We start from the raw sequence: 24,204 nt of genomic DNA, 5'->3' as shown, positions 1-24,204 counted from the left end.
TTTGAGACGGAGTCTGGCTCTGCCGCCCAGGCTGGAGTGCAGTGGCCGGATCTCAGCTCACTGCAAGCTCCGCCTCCCGGGTTTACGCCATTCTCCTGCCTCAGCCTCCCGAGTAGCTGGGACTACAGGCGCCCGCCACCTCGCCCGGCTAGTTTTTGTATTTTTAGTAGAGACGGGGTTTCACCGTGTTAGCCAGGATGGTCTCGATCTCCTGACCTCGTGATCCGCCCGTCTCGGCCTCCCAAAGTGCTGGGATTACAGGCTTGAGCCACCGCGCCCGGCCTCATTACACTTCTAAGGTTTCTCTCCAGTGTGAATTCTAGTATGTTTTGCCAGGTATGAATTATATGCAAAAACTTTGTCACAAACTTTATATCTATATGGTTTCTCTTCAGTGTGAATTTTCTTATGTGTTTCAAGGTTTGATTTATGACTGAACACGTTGTCACATTCCTCCCATTTGTAAGGTTTCTCTCTAGTATGAAGTCTATGATGATGTGCAAGGGTTGCTTTTTGATTAAAAACCTTGAAACATTCATTACGCTTGTAAGGTTTCTCTCCAGTATGAATGGCCCTGTGATCTACAAGGGTTGATTGGTGATGGAAGGTGTTGCCACACTCATTACACTATTCAGATTTCTCTGCACTATGAAGTCTATGATGGTATATAAGGGATGACATCTGACTGAAGGTCTTGCCACACTCATTACACTTGTAAGGTTTCTCTCCAGTATGAAGCCTACGATGGATTATAAGGGATGATGTCTGACGGAAGTTCTTGCCACACTCATTACACTTGTAAGGTTTCTCTCCAGTGTGAACTCTCTGATGTTGTGCCAGGTGTGAATCCCTCTGGAAAGCCTTGCCACAAACCTTACATTTGTAAGGTTTCTCTCCAGTATGAATCCTCCTATGTCTTTCCAGGTTTGATTTGCGACTGAAAACTTTGTCACATTCTTCACATTTGTATGGTTTCTCTCCACTATGAATCCTCCTATGTCTTTCAAGGTGTGATCTGCGACTGAAAACTTTGTCACACTCTTCACATTTGTAAGGTTTCTCTCCAGTATGAAGTCTACGATGGCGTGCAAGGGTTGATAGTCGATTAAAAACCTTGCCACATTCATTACATGTGTAAGGTTTCTCTCCAGTGTGAAGTATAGTATGCTTTGCCAGGTATGAATTATACACGAAAGCCTCATCACAAACCTTACATTTGTATGGTTTCTCTCCAGTATGAATCCTCTTGTGTCTTTCAAGGTGTGATTTGCGACTGAAAACTTTGTCACATTCTTCACATTCATAAGGTTTCTCTCCAGTATGAAGTGCTTTGTGAACGAAGAGGGATGAATTGTGACCAAAGGTCTTGCCACACTCATTACACTTGTAAGGTTTCTCACCCGTGTGACATCTACGATGGCATGCAAGGTATCGCTTCTGATTAAAGACCTTGCCACATACATCACATTGACATTGTTTCTCTTCTAAGTGAGTTATCTGGTGTTTTTTTAAGAGTGAGCTACAATTAAAGGATTTGAAACTCTCAATACATTTGAAAGATTTTTCTCTCATGTGTACTTCCCATTTTTGTGTGGGTAATGAAGAATGGAGGGAATTATTTCCATACTTACTAGAAATAAGGGTTTTGGGCCTATCAGAAATTCTTTGGGATGTTGAAACCGAGGAAGCATTGTTGATAGATTTCTCAACTTGATTACCAATTTTCCCTTCAGGCTGAAATATGTGCAGTTCAGGCAGATGTGAATGAAAGCTTGATCCAAGCTGATCTTTAATAGCCTTGTTTACAGAATGCCTTTGATCATATCGGTCTGTACTACCAGTCAACTCTTCGATTTCCATCATGGGTGCTGCATGGCCATTTGTTTCATCTTCTTTCCACTGAAAGTCGAAGTCATGAATGTCTTTCTCAGTTTCATGGAGGCAAAATTCTCCAGTGTGATGACTTGTTTGTCTTTGCAATGTCTCTGTGTGGATCACTTCTGTATTGCCTTTCCCTGTTGATGACGTCTTCAACATGCATTTGGAAGAGATATCTACAAAATTTAAACACCAATAGGTTTCCAATTAAGTACAGATGGTATACAATACTGAAATGTGTAAATATCACAGAAAAAACAATACTTATTTTCAACTTCCCAAATATGAGCTTCAAAGTTTAGGAACACAAAAGGAGTAAGATTCTTTAATAAATAAAGGGCGATTACATGTCCTTCAAATCATTTCTATGGAAGCCTATTCCCAATATTATGATGAAACACTGACAGGACACAAACATGTATAAGTCTAAAGTAAGGAGTATTTTTCCACAGTGATCCTACAGCGTATCACACTTATCACTGCCACATCAGAGAAAAATGTATATCCTTCATATTTACAGCATATTTAGTGTATACAAATAAATGCTGAAGAACCACACAATATACTATATTGGTAAATAATCCACCTCAGGCTACTGTAAGAATAACCAAAATTAGTGGAAATTCTGTATTGTCAAATAACCAGAGCACTGACAAGATAAGAAAAGATTACAAAAATTAGCCAGGTGTGGTGGCCAGCGCCTGTACTCCCAGCTACTCCAGAGGCTGAGTCACAAGAATTGCATTAAGCTAAAAGGCAAAGGTTGCAGTTAGCTAACACTGCACCACTCCACTCCAGCCTGGGTGACAAAATGAGACTCCATCTCAAAAAACAGGCATGGCGTGGTGGCTCGCGACTGTAATCCGAGTACTTCCGGAGGCCGAGGCAAATGGATCACCTCAGGTCAGGAGTTCAACCAGCCTGGCCAATGTGGCAAAACCCCATCTCTACTAAACATACAAAAAGTAACCAGGCGTGGTCACGGGCACCTGTAATCCCAGCTACTTGGGAGGCTGAGGCAGGATAATCGCTAGAACTTGGGAGGCAAAGATTGTGGTGAGTTGAGATCGTGCCACTTTACTTTACCCTGGGCGACAGAGTAAGACTCCATCTCAAAAAAAAAAAAAAAAGAAAATGTTAATACCATATTTTTCTGAATAACTGTTACGAAATCACCTATATCCATGTGGAACAGGCATATAGTGACTTTAATTTTTAATATTTTTGTTTTTTTGACATACAGTCTGGCTCTGTCACCCAGGCTGGAGTTCAATGGCATCATCTTGGCTCACTGCAACCTCTGCCTCCCAGGCTCACACAAGTTTCTTGCTTTAGGTCCTGAGCACCTGGGATTACAGGCATCTGCCACCATGCCCGGCTAATTTTTGTATTTTTAGTAGAAACCGGGTTGTCACCATGTTGGCCAGGCTGGTCTCGAACTCCTGACCTCAGGTGATCCACACGACTTGGCCTCCCAAAGTCCTGGGATTACAGGTGTGAGCCACTGCACCCTGTGGCACTTTGTGACATTAATGGGGGAGTGTGTCAGTTATATTGCATACCACATACTGAAAATTCAAATGTGAAGTCATAAAAATCAATTAATCAAATATTGCAACCCAGGATAAAACAAGCAAGAAAATAATAAGTAGATTTATACAGACTGAAGAATTCTAAACAATTCCCTCTTAAGAAAAAAAGCCAAAACTTGTACTTACCACCAGTACACAACGTAAGACCTGAAATACATGTTAAGATCACCTTCTGATATATGAGGTCAAGAAAACACACAGCATTATCAGGAACAAGAATTGGCTAACGGCCGGGTGCAGTGTCACATGCCTGTAATCCCAGCATTTTGGTCAGCTGAAGTGGGTGAATCATGAGTTCAGGAGTTCAAGACCAGCCCAGACAACATGGCGACACACCATCTCTACTAAAACTACAAGAAAATCAGCTGGGCATGGTGGAAGACACCTGTAATCCCAGCTACTGGGGAATCTGAGGCAGGAAACATTTGAACCCAGGAGGCAGAGGTTGCAGTGAGGCAAGATCACGCCCCTGCACTCCAGCGTCAGTGACAGAACGAGACTTTGTCTCAAAAAAATAAAGTAAGATAAATAACTACTTCTCAAATAAGCTTTGGTAGATTTGGTATTCTCTAAGAGGATGTTCCTGCAGGTGCGGACTTTGAGAGGATTTGGTCATGGGTGTTGACCACTCGTGAATAGGACCAGTGCATTTATAAAGAGACAGTAAACAGCTCATTTCCTGTTCCTCTTTCCACCATGTCAGGACACGGCAGGACGATGGCTGGGCTAAACCGTGAAGAAGGCTCTCACCAGGAACTAATGTGGCTGGCACTTTGCTCTTGGATTTCCCACTTTGCAAATTCATGAGAAATAAATGTCTGTGTCTGAAGCCTCCCAGTTTAAGCTATTTCCTTTTTTGTTTGTTTTTGAGATGGAGTCATGGTTTATCACCCAGGCTGGAGTGTACCGGCAGGATTATCCTACCTCAAGTGATTCTCCCTCCTCAGTCCAGAGTCTCGTTGTGTTGCCAAGTCTGGAGTTCAGTGGCATGATCTTGGTTCACTGCAACCTCCACCTCCCGGGTTCAAGGGATTCTCCTGCCTCAACCTCCCAATTGTGTTGCCAAGTCTGGAGTTCAGTGGCATGATCTTGGTTCACTGCAACCTCCACCTCCTGGGTTCAAGGGATTCTCCTGCCTCAACCTCCCAATTAGCTGGGATCATGGGTGCACGCCACCATGCACAGCTAATTTTTGTATTTTTAGTAGAGACGGGGTTTCACCATGTTGGCCAGGCTTGCCTCAAACTCCTGACAAGTGATCAACCTGTCGCAGCCTCCCAAAGTGCTGGGATTAGAGAGGTGAGCCACCACGGCCGGCCAGTCTAATCTATTTCTAACAGGACAGTGAAATGACAGAGACAGGAAAAAAAGCATCTCATCATTAACATCACCAAAAGCTGAAAAATCTTATTAAACTAAAGAAGTTAAGAGTCTGTACTGTAAAACTTGCAATACTTGAAACCATCTACTAGCACTAAAATGTTTTAAAAACCTTGAGACAGACCAGGTGCGGTGGCTCGTGTGAGTAATCCAGCATTTTGGGAGGCTGAGGTGGGAGGATCACCAGGCCAGGAGATTGAGGCCATCCTGGCTGACAAGCTGAAACTCCGACTCTACTAAAAAAAAATACCAAAAAATTAGCCCAGCGTGTCAGCACTCACCTGTAGTCCCAGCTACTTGGAAGGCTGAGGCAGGAGAATTGCTTGAACCTGGGAAGTGGAGGTTGCAGTGAGCCTAGATCACCACTGCACTTTAGCCTGGGTGACAGACTGAAACTCTGTCTCAGAGAGAAAAAAAAAGAGAAATGAAAGAAGGCTAAAGAGTAACTCCAACCCACAAGCATATAAAAAGTTCTCCAGACCGGGTGTCGTGGCTCATGTCTGTAATCCCAGCACTTTGGGAGGCTGAAGTGGGCGGATCACCAGCTCAGGAGATAGAGACCATCCTGGCCAACCAACATGGTGAAACCCCATCTCTATTAAAATACAAAAATTAGCTGGGTATAGTGGCGCACGCCTGTAGTCGCAGCTACTCGGGAGGCTGAAGAAGGAGAACTGCTTCAACCCGGACGGCGGAGGTTACAGTCAGTCAAGATCACACCACTGCACTCCAGCTGGGGTGACAGAGTAAGACTCTGTCTCAAAAAATTAAATAAATAAATAAATAAAGTTATCCAGTGAAGGTAAACAAAAAAAAAACCAGATAGTCCAGGCATGGTCTTTCATTCCTGTAATCCCAGCACTTCGGGAGGATGAGCCAGGTGAATCACCTGAGGTCGGGAGTTCAAGATCAGCCTGGCCAACAAGGAGAAACCCTGTCTCTACTAAAAATACAAAATCAGGTGGGTGTGGTGGTGCATGCCTGTAATCTCAGCAACCCGGGAGGCTGAAGCAGGAGAATCGGTTGTATCCAAGAGGCAGAGGTTGCGGTGAGCTGAGATCACAGCATTGTACTTCAGCCTGGGTGACAACAACAAAACTCTGTCTCATGAATACATAACTAATAAAAGGACAGATACAGAAACTGGCATACATATACCTTTTCTTCATAACTAAACTTTTTTTCATATTTTTTAAAATAAAAGGCATGAAAAATTCTGTGCATATATGTTAATGGAAATGCAACATACACAGAAATAATTCTGACATAAATAAAAAAAGTTCTAGTGGAAAAGTAGTTTTTGCAGGTTATGGATTTTTTTTTTTTTTCTGTCTCCCAGGCTGGAGTGTAATGGCGCGGTATCAGCTCACCACAACCTCCACCTTCCAGATTCAAGCGACTCTCCTGCCTTAGCCTCCTGAGTAGCTGAGATTACAGCCACCCACCACTGCACCTGGCTAATTTTTATAATTTTAGTAGAGACAAAGTTTCGACATGTTAGCCAGGCTGGTTTTGAACTACTGATCTCAGGTGATCTGCCCACCTCGGCCTCCCAAAGTGCTGGGATTACAGGCGTGAGCCACTGCACATGTCCAGGTTATGGAAATTTTAAGTTTCATTATTATGCTATAACTTTAAGATGTTTAACATACCTGCAACAATAACCTGCCCAAATATCTATACAATGCACTTCACTTCTGCATACTGAAAGGAATGGACACTGGTTGTTACATGTTTACTAAGAACTAAAGGACAAAACTATTTAAAATAATAACAATGGTTAGGCATGGCGGCTCATGCCTATAATTTGGGAATCCCAGGTAGGTGGATCACTTGAGATCAGGAGTTTGAGACCAGCCTGACCAACATGGTGAATCCCTGTCTCTACTAAAAACACAAAAATTAGCTGGGCATGGTGGTGAGCACCTGCAGTTCCAGCTACTCAGGAATCTGGGGCACAAGAATCCTCTGAGCCCGGGAGGCGGAGGCTGCAGTGAGCCAAGATCGTACCACTGCACTGTAGCCTGGGCCACAGAGTGAGACTCTGTCATTAAAAAAGAAAGAAAAGAAAGTAAAAGCAGAGACATAAACAGGCACAAAGAAAGTGTGGAGAAAAGAAAGATCAGCTTGTTACCGTGTCTATGTAGAAAAGGAAGACATAAGAAACTCCATTTTAATCTATATTAAGAAAAACTGTTTTGCTTTGAGATGCTGTTAACCTGCAACTTTAGCCCCAACCCTGTGCTCACAGAAATATGTGCTATATTGAATCAAGGTTTACGGGATTTAGGGCTGGCCAGGATGTGCCTGGTTAACAGTATGTTTGCAGGCAGTATGCTTGGTAAAAGTCATCGCCATTCTCCATTCTCGGTAAACCAGGGACACAATGCACTGCAGAAAGCCCAAGGGTCCTCTGCCCAAGAAAGCCTGGGTATTGTCCAAGGTTTCCCCGCACTGAGACAGCCTGAGATATGGCCTCGTGGGAATGGAAAGACCTTACGTCCCCCAGCCCAACACCCGTAAAGGGTCTATGCTGAGGAGCAAGAGCGAAAGAGTGAGGCCTCTGTGCAGCTGAGAGAAGAGGAAGGCTGTCTCCTGCTCGTCCCTGGGAATGGAATGTCTTGCTGTAAAGCTGACCATTCCCATTCCTTCTATTCTGAGATAGGAGAAAAGCATGGCTGGAGGCAAGATACGCTGGCACAAATACTGCTCTGTTACTCTTTGCTACGTTGAGATGTTTGTGTAAAGTGAAACATAAATCTAGCCTATGTGCACATCCAGGCAAAATACCTTTCCTTGAACTTATTCATGATACAGATTCCTTTGCTCACGTTTCCCGCTGACCTTCTCTCTACATGTTGCCCTGCTACACGCCCCTCACTAAGATAGTAAAAATAATGATCAATAAATACTGAAGGAACTCATAGACCGGTGCTGGTGCAGGTCCTCACATACTGAGTGTGCTGGTCCCCTGGGCCCGCTGTTCTTTCTCTATACTTTGTCTCTGGGTCTTATTTCTTTACTCAGTCTCTCGTCCCACCTGACGAGAAATACCCACAGGTGTGAAGGGGCAGGCCCCCTTCAGAAAGATGTCCATTCAGGGATGTCAGGACTTAAACTTTCCTTTTCCCACAGAATTCTCCCACTTGTAGAGTTTCCCCACACACTATTGGAAGGTGGAGCTTCCACTCTGCCCATCTGAGCTCTTACCTGTCTTTACACCTGTAATACATTCCCACCCAGCTGGATTTTGTTGCTATTTTCACTTCACTCTCCACGGTCCAGGACTCTTTCCCTTGCTCTAACATGGAGACAGCAGGTCAGAGACTCCTGCTTATAAAAAGAAAGGATCATGACGTGCTGGAGCTTTTCTAGAGCCCCAGCCCTATGTTTCAGTAGGAAACAAGACATTACAGATGGATGTAGGAAAATATTTCACAAATTCCTCCACTGACTGCCTCCTTCTGAATGCTGAGGGAACATTGTAATATGTAATACGTGGACATCGAGCTCTCTTCCAAGAACTACTGAATTGAAAGCACAGGAGAAGCAAACAGGGAACTGGATATCTTTAAAGTCTGCCAAAAGGTTTTGTTTTTGTTTTTTGAGACAGAGTCTTGCTCTGTCACCCGGGCTGGAGTGCAGTGGTGTGTTCTCGGCTCACTGCAACCTTGGCCTCCTGGGTTCAAGCAATTCTCTTTCCTCAGCCTTTCCAGGAGCTGGGATTACAGGCATGCACCACAACATCTGGCTAATTTTTGTATTTTTGGTAGAGATTGGGTTTCTCCAAGTTGGTCAGGCTGGTCTCAAACTCCTGACCCATAGTGATCCACATGCCTTGGCCTCCCAAAGTGCTGGGATGACAGGCGTGAGCCACCATGACCAGGCTGCGATAAGGTTTTATGCCTGCTTTACTTCTGGAGCCCCCACTGAGCTATCAAGAGGAACACAGAACATCTAAACAAACGGGACAGTGAGTCCAGATGCTACATCATGAAGCTTTTCTTTTTTTTTTTTTTGAGACGGAGTCTCGCTCTGTGGCCCAGGCTGGAGCGCAGTGGCCGGATCTCAGCTCACTGCAAGCTCCGCCTCCCGGGTTCACGCCATTCTCCGGCCTCAGCCTCCCAAGTAGCTGGGACTACAGGCGCCCGCCACCTCGCCCGGCTAGTTTTTTGTATTTTTTAGTAGAGACGGGGTTTCACCATGTTAGCCAGGATGGTCTAGATCTCCTGACCTCGTGATCCGCCCGTCTCGGCCTCCCAAAGTGCTGGGATTACAGGCTTGAGCCACCGCGCCCGGCCGAAGCTTTTCATTTCAAAATCAATACGGCTTCTATTTTAGTGAAGGAACAATGGGGCTCCCAAAAGGCAACAAGAGAAAATGCAAAGACACACAAGGGCACATCCCCAGCAGGGAAGTCATCCTCACCCAGGGAGACGAGGTTCCTGTAATTCTCCAGCATCACGTCTCTGTACAGAGTCCTCTGAGCAGGGTCCAGGCATTTCCACTCCTCTTGGGAGAATTCTATGGCCACATCCCTGAATGTCAACAGACCCTGAAATGAAAACACATTTTAAGCAAATGGCTATGGGAGGAGTTCTTATCTTTACAGAAAATGAGAAGAGAAGAGAGGGGAAAGCAGGGATTTAATTGTAGAGAATGTTCTGACAAATCCAAGTGAGGGATTTCTTACCACATGACGCCTCACCAGATGTGTTTTATTACACTTTGAGTATAATCAAGACACACTTTCAGTATACATTTCTTATGTTTGTGAAAAATACAAGAAATAAATAAAAAATCCATGTTGGGTTCCTGTTATAAAAATGTTTGGAACTTTTATTGACACACCAAGTGACATTCATTATCTAGATGAGAGAGAGCACAACTGATGTCTTAAAAGATGACAACGTCCACAGTAAAAGATAGGCTGGGCACAGTGACACATGCCTGTAATCCCAGCTATGCAGGAGGCTGAGGTAGGATCATCACTTGATCCCGGAAGGCAGAGGTTGCAGTGATCCCAGATCGCGTCACTGCACTCCAGCCTGGGCAACAGAAACTCCATCTCAACCAAAGAAAAAATTAGCTGGGCGTTGTGGGTGGCACCTGTGGTTCCAGCTACTTGGAAGGCTAAGGAGGGAGGATGGTTTGATCCTGAGGGTGAAGGTTGCAGTGAGCTGCGATCCCGCCAGGGCACTCAAGCCTGGGCAACAAAGTGAGACCCCGTCTCAAAATAAAATAAAGTACATGAAAACAAAATTACTCAAAGTACAAAAATCAATTGTGTATATATAGGTTCACAAAATAATAAAACCTATGGAGACTCACAAAAAACTCGATTTTTTTTTTTTTTTTTTTTAAGACGGGGTCTTGCTCTGCCGCCCAGGCTGGAGTGCAGTGGCCGGATCTCAGCTCACTGCAAGCTCCGCCTCCCGGGTTCACGCCATTCTCCTGCCTCAGCCTCCCGAGTAGCTGGGACTACAGGCGCCCGCCTCGTCGCCCGGCTAGTTTTTTGTATTTTCTATCAGAGACGGGGTTTCACCGTATTAGCCAGGATGGTCTCGATCTCCTGACCTCGTGATCCGCCCGTCTCGGCCTCCCAAAGTGCTGGGATTACAGGCTTGAGCCACCGCGCCCGGCCTAAAACTAGATGTTAATAAAAAAGGTTATCATTTGTTCCAGATTTTCAAAATATAAAAGATTTTCAAAATATATACGTGTGTGTGTATATATGTATTTGTATGTATATGTGTGTGCACGTGTGTGGGAATGTGTATATACATATATAAAGTTTTTAAAAATATGAAAAGTAGCAAGTTTTGTTTAACTGAAGAGGAATCTCATCTTGCTGGAAAATGATACTTTGGCAGCTGCGGGCAGGGGGGAATCTTGTCGTATCTAAGAAAACAGGAAATGCCCCATCCTAGGGGAAGCAATCACCCTTTCAAGTGCCTGACCTGGAAGAATCTTCAGATATCTGTAGGAATGCAGGTGTGTGCAGAGGCCGCCACTATGGCACTCTTTACGCTGGGAAAAATCGCAAAGGGCCCACATGTTGTCATTCAGCCAATTTCCAATGCAGATGCCAAAGAGCAAGCTAGCCATGTTCACCAACATGACGACAATGCAAATTCACAACCAGCAGGATCAAATATCAAAGTCAAACATTTACTAAAACACAAAGAAGAAAACAACAGACGCTGGGATCTACTTGAGGGCATAGAGTGGGAGGAAGGAGAGGAGCAGAAAAAATAACTATTATGGGCCGGGCACAGTGTCTCACATCTGTAATCCCAGCACTTTAAGAGGTCAAGGCAGGTGAATAACGAGGGCAGGAGTTCAAGACCAGCGTGGCCAAGATAATGAAACCCCTTCTCTATTAAAAATAAAAAAAATAGCTAGACATGGTGTTGGTTGCCTGTAGTCTCAGCTACTCAAGAGGCTGAGGCAGGAAAATGCTTGAACCTGGGAGGCAGAAGTTGCAGTGAGCTGAGATGATGCCACTTCACTGCAACCTAAATGACAGAGCAAGACTCTGTCTCAAAAAAGGAAAAAACTTTTTTTAAGTGACTACAGAATTTTTTCTAAAGCCTCATAGTGATGCACAAATACATGTGAATGAGACTTGCTCTAACATCTGACACAGAACTGACAGTAGAGGCTCCCCAGTGAGGCTGGAAGGAGGGTGGAGGACGTGACAGGGAAAGGAGATGCTCTATGGCCAAGGGCCTAAGCTGCAGCTTTGCTTGGAGTGTTATCACTAAACAAATATATAGATTATGTGATGTTTAAATATAACAATATATATTTAACAATAATTGGTGGGGCTGGGCATGGTGGCTCATGTCTGTAATCCCAGCGTGCCCTGAGGCTGAAGCAGGCAGATCACCTGAGGTCAGGAATTCAAGACCAGCCTGGCCAAAATGCTGAAACACCGCCTCTTCTAAAAATACGAAAAAATTAGCTGCGGGTGATGGCATGTGACTATAATCCCAGCTACTTGAAAGGCTAAAACAGGAGAATCACTGGAACTTGTGAGGCAGAAGTTGCAGTGATCTGAAATTGTGCTACTATACTCCAGTCTGGGAACCAAGAATTTGTCTCAAAAAGAAAAAAGAAACAGCTGGACAAGGTGGCTCACACCTGTAATTTCAACACTTTGGGAGGCTGAGGTGGGCAGATCACGAGGTTATGAAATGGAAACTATCCTGGCTAAAAAGGTGAAACCCCGTCGCTTCTGAAAATATCAAAAAATTATCCAGGTGTGGTGGCACTCACCTGTATTCCCAGCTACTCGGGAGCCTGAGGCAGGAGAATCACTTGAACCACGAAGGCAGAGGTTGCAGTGAACCGACATCACACCACTGCACTCCAGCCTGGGCTGCACAGCAAGATTCCGCTCAAAAAATAAAAATTAAAATTAACCAGGCATGGAGGCACCTGTGGTCCCAGCTACCTGAGAGGCAGAGGCTGGGGGATGGCTTGAGCCTGAGGGGTGGAGGTTGCAGTGAGCTAAGATCGTGCCACTGCACTCCAGCCTGGGCAACCGAGTGAGACCTTGTCTCAAAATAAAATAAATATATGAAAACAGCATTACTCAAAATATGAAAATCTATTTTGTATATGTATGTCCAAAACAATAATAAAACCTACATAGACTCACAAGAAATTAGATGTTAATAGAAAGGGTTGTTGTTTTCTCCAGATTTTCAAAATATGTATGTATATGTGTATACATGTATGTATATGTATAGACGTATGTGTATTTCTGTGTGTGTATATATATATACATTTATAAAGGTTTTAAAAATATAAAATTAGCAAGATTTGTTTAACTGAAGAGGAATCTCACCTTGATGGAAAGGATACTTTGGCAGTGGGAAGGAGAGGAGCAGAAAAAATAACTATTGGGCCTGGGCACAGTGGCTAACACCTGTAATCCCAGCACTTTGGGAGGCTGAGGCGGGTGGATTACCTGAGGACAGGAGTTCAAGACCAGCCTGGCCAACATGGTGAAACTCTGTCTCTACTAAAAATACAAAAATTAGCCAGGCGTGGTGGCTGGCACCTGTAAATCCGGCTACTTGAGAGACTGAGGCAGGAGACTCGCTTGAACCCAGGAGGCAGAGGTCACAGCGAGTTGAGATCATGCCATTATACTCCAGCCTGGGCAACAAGAGCAAAACTCAGTCTCTAAATAAATAAATAAATAAAAAATAACAGCCGGGCGCAGTGGCTCACACCTGTAATCCCGGCACTTTGGGAGGTTGAGGTGGGTGGATCATGAGGTCAGGCATTCAATACCAATCTGGCCAAGATGGTGAAATCCCGTCTCTACTAAAAATACAAAAAAATTAGCTGGGCATGGTGGCGGGTGCCTGCAATCTCAGCTATTCAGGAGGCTGAGGCAGAGAATTGCTTGAACCAAGAGGTGGAGGTTGTAGTGAGCTGAGATCACACCACTGCACTTCAGCCTGGGTGACAGAGTGAGACTCCATCTCAAAAAATAAAATTAAATTAAATTAAAATAAAATAAAATAAAAATAACTATTGGGTATTGGGCTTGATATTGGAGTGATGAAATAATTGGTACAACAAAACCCGACGACGTGAGTTTACCTCTGTAACAAGCCTTCACATGTAGCCCCAAACATAAAGTAAAAAAATAAAATAAAAAATTTTTTAAATTGACAACAGAATTCTTTTTTCTTTCTTTCTTCTTTTTTTTTTTTGAGACAGAGTCTCGCTCTGTCACCCAGGCTGGAGCTCAGTGGCAAGATCTTGGCTCACTACAAGCTCCACCTCCCAGCTTCACGCCGTTCTCCTGCCTCAGCCTCCCAAGTAGCTGGGACTACAGGCGCCCGCTAACACGTCCGGCTAATTTTTTGTATTTTTTAGTAGGGTTTCATCATATTAGCCAGGATGGTCCCAATCTCCTGACCTCATGATCCGCTGGCCTTGGCCTCCCAAAGTGCTGGGATTACAGGCGTGAGTCACCACGCCTGGCCCAGAATTTTTTTTAAAGTCTCATAACGGGCTGGGCGCAGTGGCTCAAGCCTGTAATCCCAGCACTTTGGGAGGCCGAGACAGGCGGATCACGAGGTCAGGAGATCGAGACCATCCTGGCTAACACAGTGAAACCCCGTCTCTACTAAAAAATACAAAAAAAAAACTAGCCGGGCGAGGTGGCGGGCGCCTGTAGTCCCAGCTACTCGGGAGGCTGAGGCAGGAGAATGGCGTAAACCCGGGAGGCGGAGCTTGCAGTGAGCTGAGATCCGGTCACTGCACTCCAGCCCAGGTGACAGAGTGAGACTCTGTCTCAAAAAAAATAAGTAAATAAATAAAATAAAGTCTCATAACGATGCAGAAATACACGTGTATGAGACTTGCTCCGACACCTAACACAGAACTGACAGTAGTGGCTCCCCAGGGAGGTTGGAAGGAGGATGAGGGATGTGACAAGGAAAGGAGATGCCTTATGGCCAAGGGCCTAAGCTGAAGCTTTGCTTGGAGACTTATCACAAAACAAATATATACATCATGTGATGTTTAAATATAACAATTTATATGTAATAATAACTGGTGGGGCTGGGCACAGGGGCTTGTGCCTGTAATCCCAGCACTCTTGGGGGCTGAGACAGGCAGAGCACCTGAGGTTAGGAGTTGGAAGACAGCCTGACCAGCATGGTAAAACGCCGTTTCCACTAAAAGTACAAAAAAATTAGCTGGGCGTGGTGGCGCACGCCTATAATCTCAGCTACTAGGTGGGCTGACACAGGAGAATCGCTTCAACCTGGGAGGCAGAGGTTGCAGTAAGTTGAGATCATGCCACTTCACTCCAGCCTGGGCAACAAAGCAAGACTCCATTTCAGAATATAATAATAATAATAATAGGTGGAATGAGAATATGGCTTTATCCTCTAGGATAAAAAAGAACTACTACTCTCATATTTGAGAAAAATTGTAACCATTTTTACCAAAAACACTTGTTTCACAAGCCTCTCCACAGTAACACCACCGTCGTCATGAGCTTCATGTGCTAAGAATAGTTTAATGAATCTCCTCCTATTATTTACACTGATTTCATATTCTTAAAATAATGAAGGAATAGGCCAGGCACAGTGGCTCACACTTGTAATCCCAGCATGTTAAGAGACCAGTGTGGGCAGATCACCTGAGGTCGGGAGCTTGAGACCAGCCTGACCAACATGGAGAAACCATGTCTCTACTAAAAATACAAAATTAGCTGGGCGTGGTGACACATGCTTTTAATCCCAGCTGCTTCGTAGGCTGAGGCAGGAGAATTGCTTGAACCCAGGAGGCGGAGGCTGAGATCGTGCCATTGCACGCCAGCCTGGCCAACAAGAACAAAATACTGCCTCAAGTAATAACAACAAAAATAATAATAATAATAATAATAATAATAATAATAATATTAAAGGAATCATTCATGTATCATTCATGTCTATGTATGAACTTTCCATTCTAATTAGTAAGATTTTTGGAGTCAGAAACACAGTAACTCACTCAATTACCTAAAAATGTGGTACAAAATCAGGGAGTAAAGATTTTCCTTTATTGGTCTCCTTTTCTAGAATTTACCACGTACTTTGTGCTCATTAATACGTGACTTTCATTGGCAGCTGCCCTACTCCTGGTCCACAGAGAGCTGACAGAGCATCCAGATGTGGCCCCTGAACAATCCCTGCTGCCCAACAGCCCTGACACCACGGGACCCTCATCTCGTCTCCATCCATGTCTGGTGTGAGCCCTTCCCAGGCCCATGCCCAGTGCCGCCTCTTCCCAAGTTCATGTCACTGGGTCACAGGAGATGGAATCTAAGCGGGATGAGAGGGACTGAGGGAAGGCACGGGTGAGTGTGAGCAAACCTGTCAGGCAGGACGCTTCAGACTCAGAGAAGATTCCCAACTCCAAGCCCCACGGTTTCTAAAAGGAAGGAGACAGAACAATCCACCGAGAATATCATCTCACCTGAGGAGGAGCCATCCCTGACTCCTTTGCTTTCCTCTTCCTCTTCCGAGTTTCTTCCTCACATACCAAGAGTCTTTAGAAGTCAATCCTGAATGTTAAAAATACGCTGTTTATTGCTCAGAATCAACACATCCCCTCCCTGTAACACAATGACACATACACAGGATACATCACCCTGAGGAAATATGGTCCCTTCTGCTGCCCACTGCACCAGGAACAAAAAATTCCTACAGGAAAACTCCCGCTCCCCTCCTGGAGAAGCCCACACACACACACACACACACACACACACACACACACACACACTGCAGCAGTGGGGAGCTGGGCTGGGATGAGCTTCCCTTCAGGAAAACTACCAAAAATACAAAAACTTAGCCAGGTATGGTGGTGCACGTCTGTGTGTCTGTGGTCCCAGCTACTTAGGAGGCTGAGGTGGAAGCATCACTTGAGCTCAGAAGCTTGAGACCAGGTTGGCCAACATGGTGAAACCCTGTCTCTACTAAAAATATAAAAACTGGGCCAGGCGCGGTGGCTCATGCCTGTAATACTAGCACTCTGAAAGGCAGAGGTGGGTGGATTACTTGAGGTCAGGTGTTCAACACCAGCCTGGCCAACATGGTGAAACCCTGTCTCTACTAAAAATACAAAAAGTAGCCAGGTTTGGTGGGCATCTGTAATCCCAGCTACTCAGGAGGCTGAGGAAGGATAATTTCTTGCACCTGGAAGGTGGAGGCTGCAGTGACCTGAGATCGCACCACTGCACTCCTGCCTGGGCGACAGAGTAAGACTCAAAAATAAAATAAAATACAAATACAATAATTAGCAGGGTGTGGAGGCACACACCTGTAATCTTAGCTACTTGGGAGGCTGAGGCAGAAGAATCAGTTGAACCCAGGAGACAGAGGTTGCAGTGAGCCAAGATCACAAGACTGCACTCACAGCCTGGAGGACAGAGTGAGAGTCTGTTTGGGGAAAAAAAAAAAGTGCATTTCTGATAAGATTGACACAGAGATAAGAAAACTTGAGTAATGTGACAGACACTGACGGGCAGAGGGAACTTCAGATGGGGGTGGGAGGCCATGGGAGGCATCTCTGAGCCTAGACCTGAAGGAGAAAGGGACAGGGCCATCTTCATTTAGAAACATAGATTAAGAGCAGGGACAGTGACCTGAGACAGGAAGGATTTTGATATTTGAAAGAAGAGAAAAGCAAATGTGATCAGGGCAGAGGGAGTCAGGAGATGCGGGCAAGCTCCCAGGAGGAGGCTGGACACTGGCAGGGGCCCTGGACACAGGACTGTGGAGCCACAGTGAGGAGCTGGGCTTTTGTCCTGGGGAACCCGGGAAGCCGGTGGAGGGTTCCCTGCCAGGGACTGACACGACATGCTTTAGATTTCGCTGTGATATCCTCATACAGAGAAAGGCCCCGAAGATGGTCTCTGTTTCTGAGTCTACCACTCTGTTTCTTCCATTTTTCTGAGTTTTTATTTTTTATTTTTTTTTCATTTTTGGGTTACTGCATCCCATGGAAAATTCTAATTACAACCGGGCACTCCCCTCTCCCAGAGAAAAAGCCATGCCCACACACCGCCTCTATTTTGCCAATCATTTCAGGGGTCAGGATCACTCAGGTTGAGCTTTTCTGGTCTAGCCCTTCATCACCAAGCTGCAGGGAGGCTCACTGGGGTCAGACTGGGAAACATTTTCACCAAGTTACCCTGAGAAGGTCTGAGATGAGTGAGAAGATGTGCCTGAATTCTTACATGGGGCCTGGAAGGGCTAATGGGACGGATTGGTCTTATTCCATCCTTAAAATCAGAGAAGCATCTTTCACCTACCTGGGTTAAAGAAAATTCTTTGGAAAGATTCTGATGAAACTGACACCCAACATTGAATTCTTCCTTACAAGGAAATCTCAGTAACATTTTTAAAATGCAGAAGTGTAAACACACAGCTATTGACCTTGGAAACAGGGAAACAGGGTCAGCTATGTCAGTTATGTCAGCACTAAGACATAAGCAAATTTTTCAATCAAGAATACATGAGTGGACAGCTGCGGTGGCTCACACCTGTAATTCCAGTACTTTGGGAGATGGAGGTGGGTGGATCACCTGAGGTCAGGAGTTTGAGACCAACCTGGCCAACATGGTGAAATCCTGTCTCTACTAAAAATACAAAAATTACCCAGGCTCCATCCTCATAACTTATTTAACCTCTTGTTGCTCCTTCTCCCCAAGCTTTAGATCGTCCTCAATCTCCATAGATTTCTGCCTCTTCTCCCATCTCTGCGTGTCCTCTGTTCTCCCTGTTAAATTCTCTCTTCCCTGTTATAACCCCCTGTCCCCAGTGTGGCACCCCAGATCCCCAGGTGTCCTCCCTGCTGTGGTTCTCCCTCTGTTCTCCTTGCCACCAGCACCACTCTGCTCTGTCTGCCCCGGCTCCAAATCCCTCCTCCTTTCTCTCTCTCACTCTGAGCCTCCCTCTTTGCTGCCCCTCACTACCTTGCAGTCTGTCCTTCATCTCTGCACAGCTAGCTGTTCTCTACATTTCTGCAGTTGCTTTTCTCCTCCTGCTTTCTTTTTTCCACTTTTGCTGTCTCTTCACAAATCCCTCACCATCCTCTACTTTGCCATCTGTTATGGGTCTTCCTCATTCTGCTTTTCTCTGTCTCTGGTTTTTACTGCTCTCAGTCCCTCCCTCTGTCTCCTGATCCCGCTGCCCACACAATCACACGAGGGTTTGGAGTAGATGCCGGCATCTCGGAGGAGCGCATTTTCCAGGAGCTGGATCTGGGCAGGCAAGAACACCCCGTATCACAGGACAGGCACCCGGCACCTCCACAGCGCAGGCTCAAGGGAAGCGGTGACTGCGGAGGGAAGACCTGGGTAGCAGCAGGGCCCAGCATGAGGAGGGAGGTGGGGGGCAACGACGCCTTCGGACAAGGCGGGGGATCGGCAGGATCCCCGGACCAGACAGAGAACGCGTCCTCCCTGGGGCTGGGGTCACGGTGCTGTGCTCCAGGAATTGAGGAGGGTGAGGGTAGGAGACGCGCAGGGAGGGAATACACCTGTCGGGTGAGGACTTTAAAAAGCGCAGTGCGGAAGGAGTCAAAAAACGGTTTTGAGCAGGAAAACTACGCCATAGGAAGTGTATACGCTGCTCTGTAGCAGAAAGACCGAGGACGGGACCAGCCTCAGGGCGACTTTTTTTTTTTTTTTCCTCAGGGCGACTTTAAACCTAAAAGGAAGGGACTTCCGGACTCCCAGGACAACATCTCCATTTGCTCTGAGTGAAGGAAGGAAGACGAGAACTTCCAGGTCTGTGGGGACCCCACATTCCATGTACAGAAGCGCCGGAGACCTGGGGAGCGCAGACTTAATACAACACAGAGCAAAACTCACCGCCGCGGTGTGACCGTCGCTCCACCGGATCCGCTTCCTGGTCTGCGCGAATCTGGGCGCGCAAGACAGAAACCAAGCCTGGGTGGAGCCAACGAGGAGGTGGGCGGGGCCTGAGTGAGGTGTGGGCGGGAGCCTGGGTGAGGTAGGGGCGGGGGCAAAGCGGAGAGAACTTGCCCTTTAGAACGGGCAGAGGGCGGGGCCGGAGCGGGACCTGTGAGTCTCTCAGCCTCCTTCCAGCCCGTTCTCAGGGTTTTGGCGGCGGGAGCAGCCAGGAAGGCAGAAGGATGATTCAAATGCCCTGGAATAATCTGGAAGGAGGATGCAAACCAGAACGTAAAAGGCAAAGCCCTGCCTGGGTGGAACGTACGATTTCATGCTGACGGTCCACGGGACAGAATAGAAATCCTCTCCCTTTCTATTCTCCATTCACTCGGGAGGGAGAGCCAACCAGTGCTCAGCTTCAGAGACTTCCCTAGGACCACCGCCTGGGATGCAGGACGGAATGCGCAGACTAAGGAGGAGTGAGGTCACTACCTGCTGCTTAAACACACCAGGGATGCGGGCATGGGCGTGGGAGGCTGAGGTCCCAGCTACTGAGGAAGCAGTAGCGGGAGAATCGCTGAGCCGGGAGTCCTGGCCAGCCTGGGCGACAAAGTAACGTTCCCTCCCGCTGCTCTCTCTCTCTCTTTTTCTTTTTTAAATAAAATTTTGATTAGGACAGGGTGGCTCACGCCTGTAATCCCAGCACTTTGGGAGGCCGAGACGGGCGGATCACGAGGTCAGGAGATGGAGACCATTCTGGCTAACTCGGTGAAACTCCATCTCTACTAAAAAAATACAAAAATTAGCCAGGGGTGGTGGCGGGCACCTGTAGTCGCAGCTACGTGGGAGGCTGAGGCAGGAGAATGGCGTGAACCCGGGAGGCGGAGCTTGCAGTGAGCTGAGATCTGGCCACCGCACTCCAGCCTGGGCGACAGAGCGAGACTCTGTCTAAAAAAAAAAAAAAAAAAATACAAAAATTAACCGGGCGTGGTGGCGGGCGCCTATAGTCCCAGTTTACTCAGGAGGCTGAGGCAGGAGAATGCTGTGAAGCACGGGAGGTGGAGCTTGCAGTGGGCCGAGATCGAGCCACTGCACTCCAGCCTGGGCCACAGAGCCAGACTCTGTCTCAGAAAAAAAAAAAAAAAAAAATTCCTTGCGTGAGATAGGGATACCTTACCCTTTTCCTTGTGAATATCCAGTTAGTTGTCCCAGCACATTTGTAAAAGAGATCTATTACTTTCTCCTTTTTATTTACATTTTTCTTTTTTTTTTTTTTTTTCTGACAGAGTATTTCTCTGTCGCCCAGGCTGGAGTGCAGTGGCGAGATCTCGGCTCACTGCAGCTTCTGCCGCCTGGGTTGAAGCGATTCTTCTGCCTCGGTCTCCAGAAGAGCTGGCATTACAGGCGCCCACCACCATGCCCGGCTAATTTTTGTATTTTAGGTAGAGATGGGCTTTCACCATGTTGGACAGGCTGGTCTCGAACTCCTGACTTCAAGTGATCCGCCGGCCTAGGCCTCCCAAAGTGCTTGGAGTACAGGAGTGAGCTGCTGTGCCTGGTCCAAGAAATACTCTTTTTTTTTTTTTTTTCTTTTTTTAAAATTTTTTTTTTTTTTTTTTTTTTTTCTGTTTTGAGACGGAGTCTCGCTCTGTCGCCCAGGCTGGAGTGCAGTGGCCAGATCTCAGCTCACTGCAAGCTCTGCCTCCCGGGTTCACGCCATTCTCCTGCCTCAGCCTCCCGAGTAGCTGGGACTACAGGCACCCGCCAACACGCCCGGCTAATTTTTTGTATTTTAGTAGAGACAGGGTTTCACCGTGTTAGCCAGGATGGTCTCGATCTCCTGACCTCGTGATCCGCCCGTCTCGGCCTCCCAAAGTGCTGGGATTACAGGCTTGAGCCACCGCGCCCGGCAATACTCTTTACTTTGCTTTTTAAATGTTGTGAAAATACAATTGAAAACTAAAAAATATTCCCCGAAATGAGAAATCATCTTCACGACAAAAGAGAAAGAAATAAAAACCATCTTATTAATAAATAAGCCTTAGACCAGAATGTGCTGGGAAATAGAGGCAAAGACCTGAGAGGTTGAAAAGACAAAAAACTTCACTGTTCTATGCAACCCATTAAGTACATGTTTTCAAGATAAACACTAATCAGTCCTCAGGGAAGAGGGCTTGACAACACCCTTGGTCACACATAGTTCATCGTGGCTCTACTTGGTAATGGAGGTGACCATTTGTGTCAGCTAATTAGCTTCATGTAGAGGGAGGGGTAATACTTTAACCCACGTCTTTTTGACAAGTGTGAGTTTTACAACGTGGCGACAGGTGCCCTCTCTAGTGAGGCTCCTACAATCCGACAGGGACTGATGTCAGCAGTAAATAATAAAATTTAGAATACATGACTAATTATAGAGTTTATGTGAACACAAAGCTTGAGGATAGCCACCTGGAAACCTCAATTCCAAATGAAGGGGCCCGTGTTCCCAAGCAGAGACTGTTAAGGTTTCACATACAGGGAAAGAGAAGCTTTAGCAGAATCATATTTTCCATTCAAGACCAGTGCATAGGCTGCAGCAACTTGACTGGTGATGGATTGATACACTTCAAGGAAGGTTACTTTATCACTCCAGAAGAAGGGACAATGATGCCAAGAGGTCTTATCTCTGGGGCTGCTTAGTCTTCCTAATTATTTACAGGAAAATAGTTTCTTTTTTAATTGGTATTAGGAAACTAAATTTTATTGCATTTTTTTTTTTTTTTTTTGGTACGGAGTCTTGCTCTGTCACCCAGGCTGGTGTGCAGTGGCACGATCTTGGCTCACTGCAAACTCCATCTCCTGGATTCAAGCAGTTCTCCTGCCTCAGGCTCCTGAGTAGCTGGGAATACAGGCGTGCGCCACCCTGGCTAATGCTTTTGTATTTTTAGGAGAGACGGGGTTTCACCATGTTGGCCAGGCTGGTTTCTAATTTCTGACCTCAAGTGATCCACCAGCCTCAGCCTCCCAAAGTGCTGGGATTACAGGCGTGAGCCACCGCACCTGGCCCGCAAAATTCTTACAAGTTGCGCCTGCATGCCATTGGACTCAGTTTGCATGACCACACTCCTCTCAAGGCTGAGAATTATTTAAATGTCCATAGCTTTAAATTGGAAATATTTGATGTTTGAATTATTTAACTTCCTACTGAGATATAGGTACTATCTTCCTTGTAGTTTGCCTTACAAGGAGTGCTCCCAAGTCCTTCAGAAATACATCTCTGGGTCATTAAGCTGAAAAAAGATTTAGTTACTCTCTAAAAAATACCACTTCAGGCCGGGCACAGTGGCTGAAGCCTGTACTCCCAGCGTTTGGGAGGTCAAGGAGGACAGATGGCCTGAGCTCGGAAGTTCGAGACCAGCCTGACCAATATGGAGAAACCCCATCTCTCCTATAAATACAAAAATTACCCTGGCCTGTTGGCACACACCTGTATTCCCAGCTACTCAGGAAGCTGAGGCAGGAGAATTGCCTGAGCCCAGGAAACGGAGTTTGTGGTGAGCCAGGATCACGCCATTGCACTCCAGCCTGGGCAACAAGAGTGAAATTCCATCTCAAAAACAAAAAATAAATAATAAAAATAATAATAACAAATACAGCTGGGTGCAATGGCTCACGCCTGAGCAAGACTCCATCTCAGAAACAAACAAACAAACAAAAAAACCCCAAAAAACAAACAAACAAAAAACACACTACCAGTTACACAGCAGGGCGTCCTCAAAAACAAAGGAAATGCCTCCTCTTTTTTGTTTTTGTTTTTTTTTTTTTTTGAGATGGAGTCTCGCTCTGTCACCCAGGCTGGAGTGCAGTGGTGCGATCTCCGCTTGCTGCAAGCTTCTTCTCCCAGGTTCACGCCATTCTCCTGCCTCAACCTCCTGAGTATCTGGGACTACAGGTGCGCGCCACCACGCCCAGCTAATTTTTTGTATTTTTACTAGAGACAGGGTCTCACCGTGTTACCAGGATGGTCTCAATCTCCTGACCTCGTGATCCTCCCGCCTCAGCCTCCCAAAGTGCTGGGATTACAGGCATCAGCCACCGCACCCGGCCTAAGTTTTTTTTACATAGGCGCTTAGGTAAAACTAAGATATATCTACCTGCTGGTCAGTTGACAGTCTAACAAAACTTATTATTTTGTTGATTTAAAGCTATCCTTGACTGGTCGCAGTGGCTCATACCTGTAATCCCAGCACTTTGAAAGGCTGAAGTCGGGGGGTCACCTGAGGTCAGGAGTTCGAGACCAGCCTGGACAACATGGTGAAAGCCCGTCTCTACTGAAAATGCAACAATTAGCTGGGCGTGGTGGCACATGCCTGTAATCTTAGCTACTCAAGATGCTGAGGCAGGAGAATTGCTTGAACCCGGAAGGCAGAGGTTGCAGTGAGCCGAGATTGTGCCATTGCATTCCAGTCTGGATGACAGGTGTGAAACTGCATTTAAAAAAAAAAAAAAAAAGCCATCCATGGTATTTTAGTGTGCAAGTACTTGAAAGCATGACTGTAATTATCTTAGAAGCATACATTGTCATGGATATTGGGTCATGTGGACATTGTGTTTCTGTAGGAGTTTGTTCTTGCAGGTACTATTAAGCTGCTTTCCTTAACTGTAAACATCTTAAGATCGTGACTCATGTGTGAGCAGTAAGGAGCACGTCTGGCTAGGTTTACTGGACTTAAACTTTGTCATTCTAGCTCTCCTAGGATTCTGTTTAATAGTTTTTCCAAGGCCGGGCACGGTGGCTCAAGCCTGTAATCCCAGCACTTTGGGAGGCCGAGACGGGCGGATCACAAGGTCAGGAGATCGAGACCATCCTGGCTAACACGGTGAAACCCCATCTCTACTAAAAATACAAAAAACTAGCCGGGCGAGGTGGCGGGCGCC

General features: G+C 46.1%; 2 protein-coding genes across 5 annotated transcripts in view; both read right to left on the bottom strand.

Moving 5' to 3' along the window:
* LOC111528918 (zinc finger protein 468) overlaps nt 1-24,204 on the bottom strand; it is a 183,006-nt gene that overhangs the window by 1,803 nt on the left and 156,999 nt on the right. Inside the window, exons 1-4 of one of the 3 annotated variants that reach the window (XM_023195800.3) lie at nt 19,246-19,294; nt 15,846-15,933; nt 9,279-9,405; nt 283-2,054 (exon numbers count right to left, since the gene is read on the bottom strand). In XM_023195800.3, the coding sequence (XP_023051568.1) occupies nt 628-2,054; nt 9,279-9,405; nt 15,846-15,860 (1,569 nt within the window). In that variant the 5' untranslated portion in view covers nt 15,861-15,933; nt 19,246-19,294 and the 3' untranslated portion in view covers nt 283-627. Of the gene's footprint in view, nt 1-282; nt 2,055-9,278; nt 9,406-12,131; nt 12,195-15,845; nt 15,934-19,245; nt 19,295-24,204 lie in introns of those variants that run through there. The other 2 variants (XM_023195801.1, XM_031934793.1) reach the window with 2 other exon arrangements.
* LOC111528915 (zinc finger protein 28) overlaps nt 1-24,204 on the bottom strand; it is a 163,364-nt gene that overhangs the window by 44,402 nt on the left and 94,758 nt on the right. Inside the window, exon 1 of one of the 2 annotated variants that reach the window (XM_023195794.3) lies at nt 15,846-15,933. The exons of the other annotated variant lie outside the window; for it this stretch is intronic. Coding sequence (XP_023051562.1) covers nt 15,846-15,860 — 15 coding nt within the window. The 5' untranslated portion in view covers nt 15,861-15,933. Of the gene's footprint in view, nt 1-15,845; nt 15,934-24,204 lie in introns of those variants that run through there. 2 annotated transcript variants of the gene reach the window in all.

This window comes from Piliocolobus tephrosceles, chromosome 21 (assembly GCF_002776525.5).
Source record: "Piliocolobus tephrosceles isolate RC106 chromosome 21, ASM277652v3, whole genome shotgun sequence".
Taxonomy (NCBI): domain Eukaryota; kingdom Metazoa; phylum Chordata; class Mammalia; order Primates; family Cercopithecidae; genus Piliocolobus; species Piliocolobus tephrosceles.
This window is presented reverse-complemented; position numbering and strand designations above follow the sequence as displayed.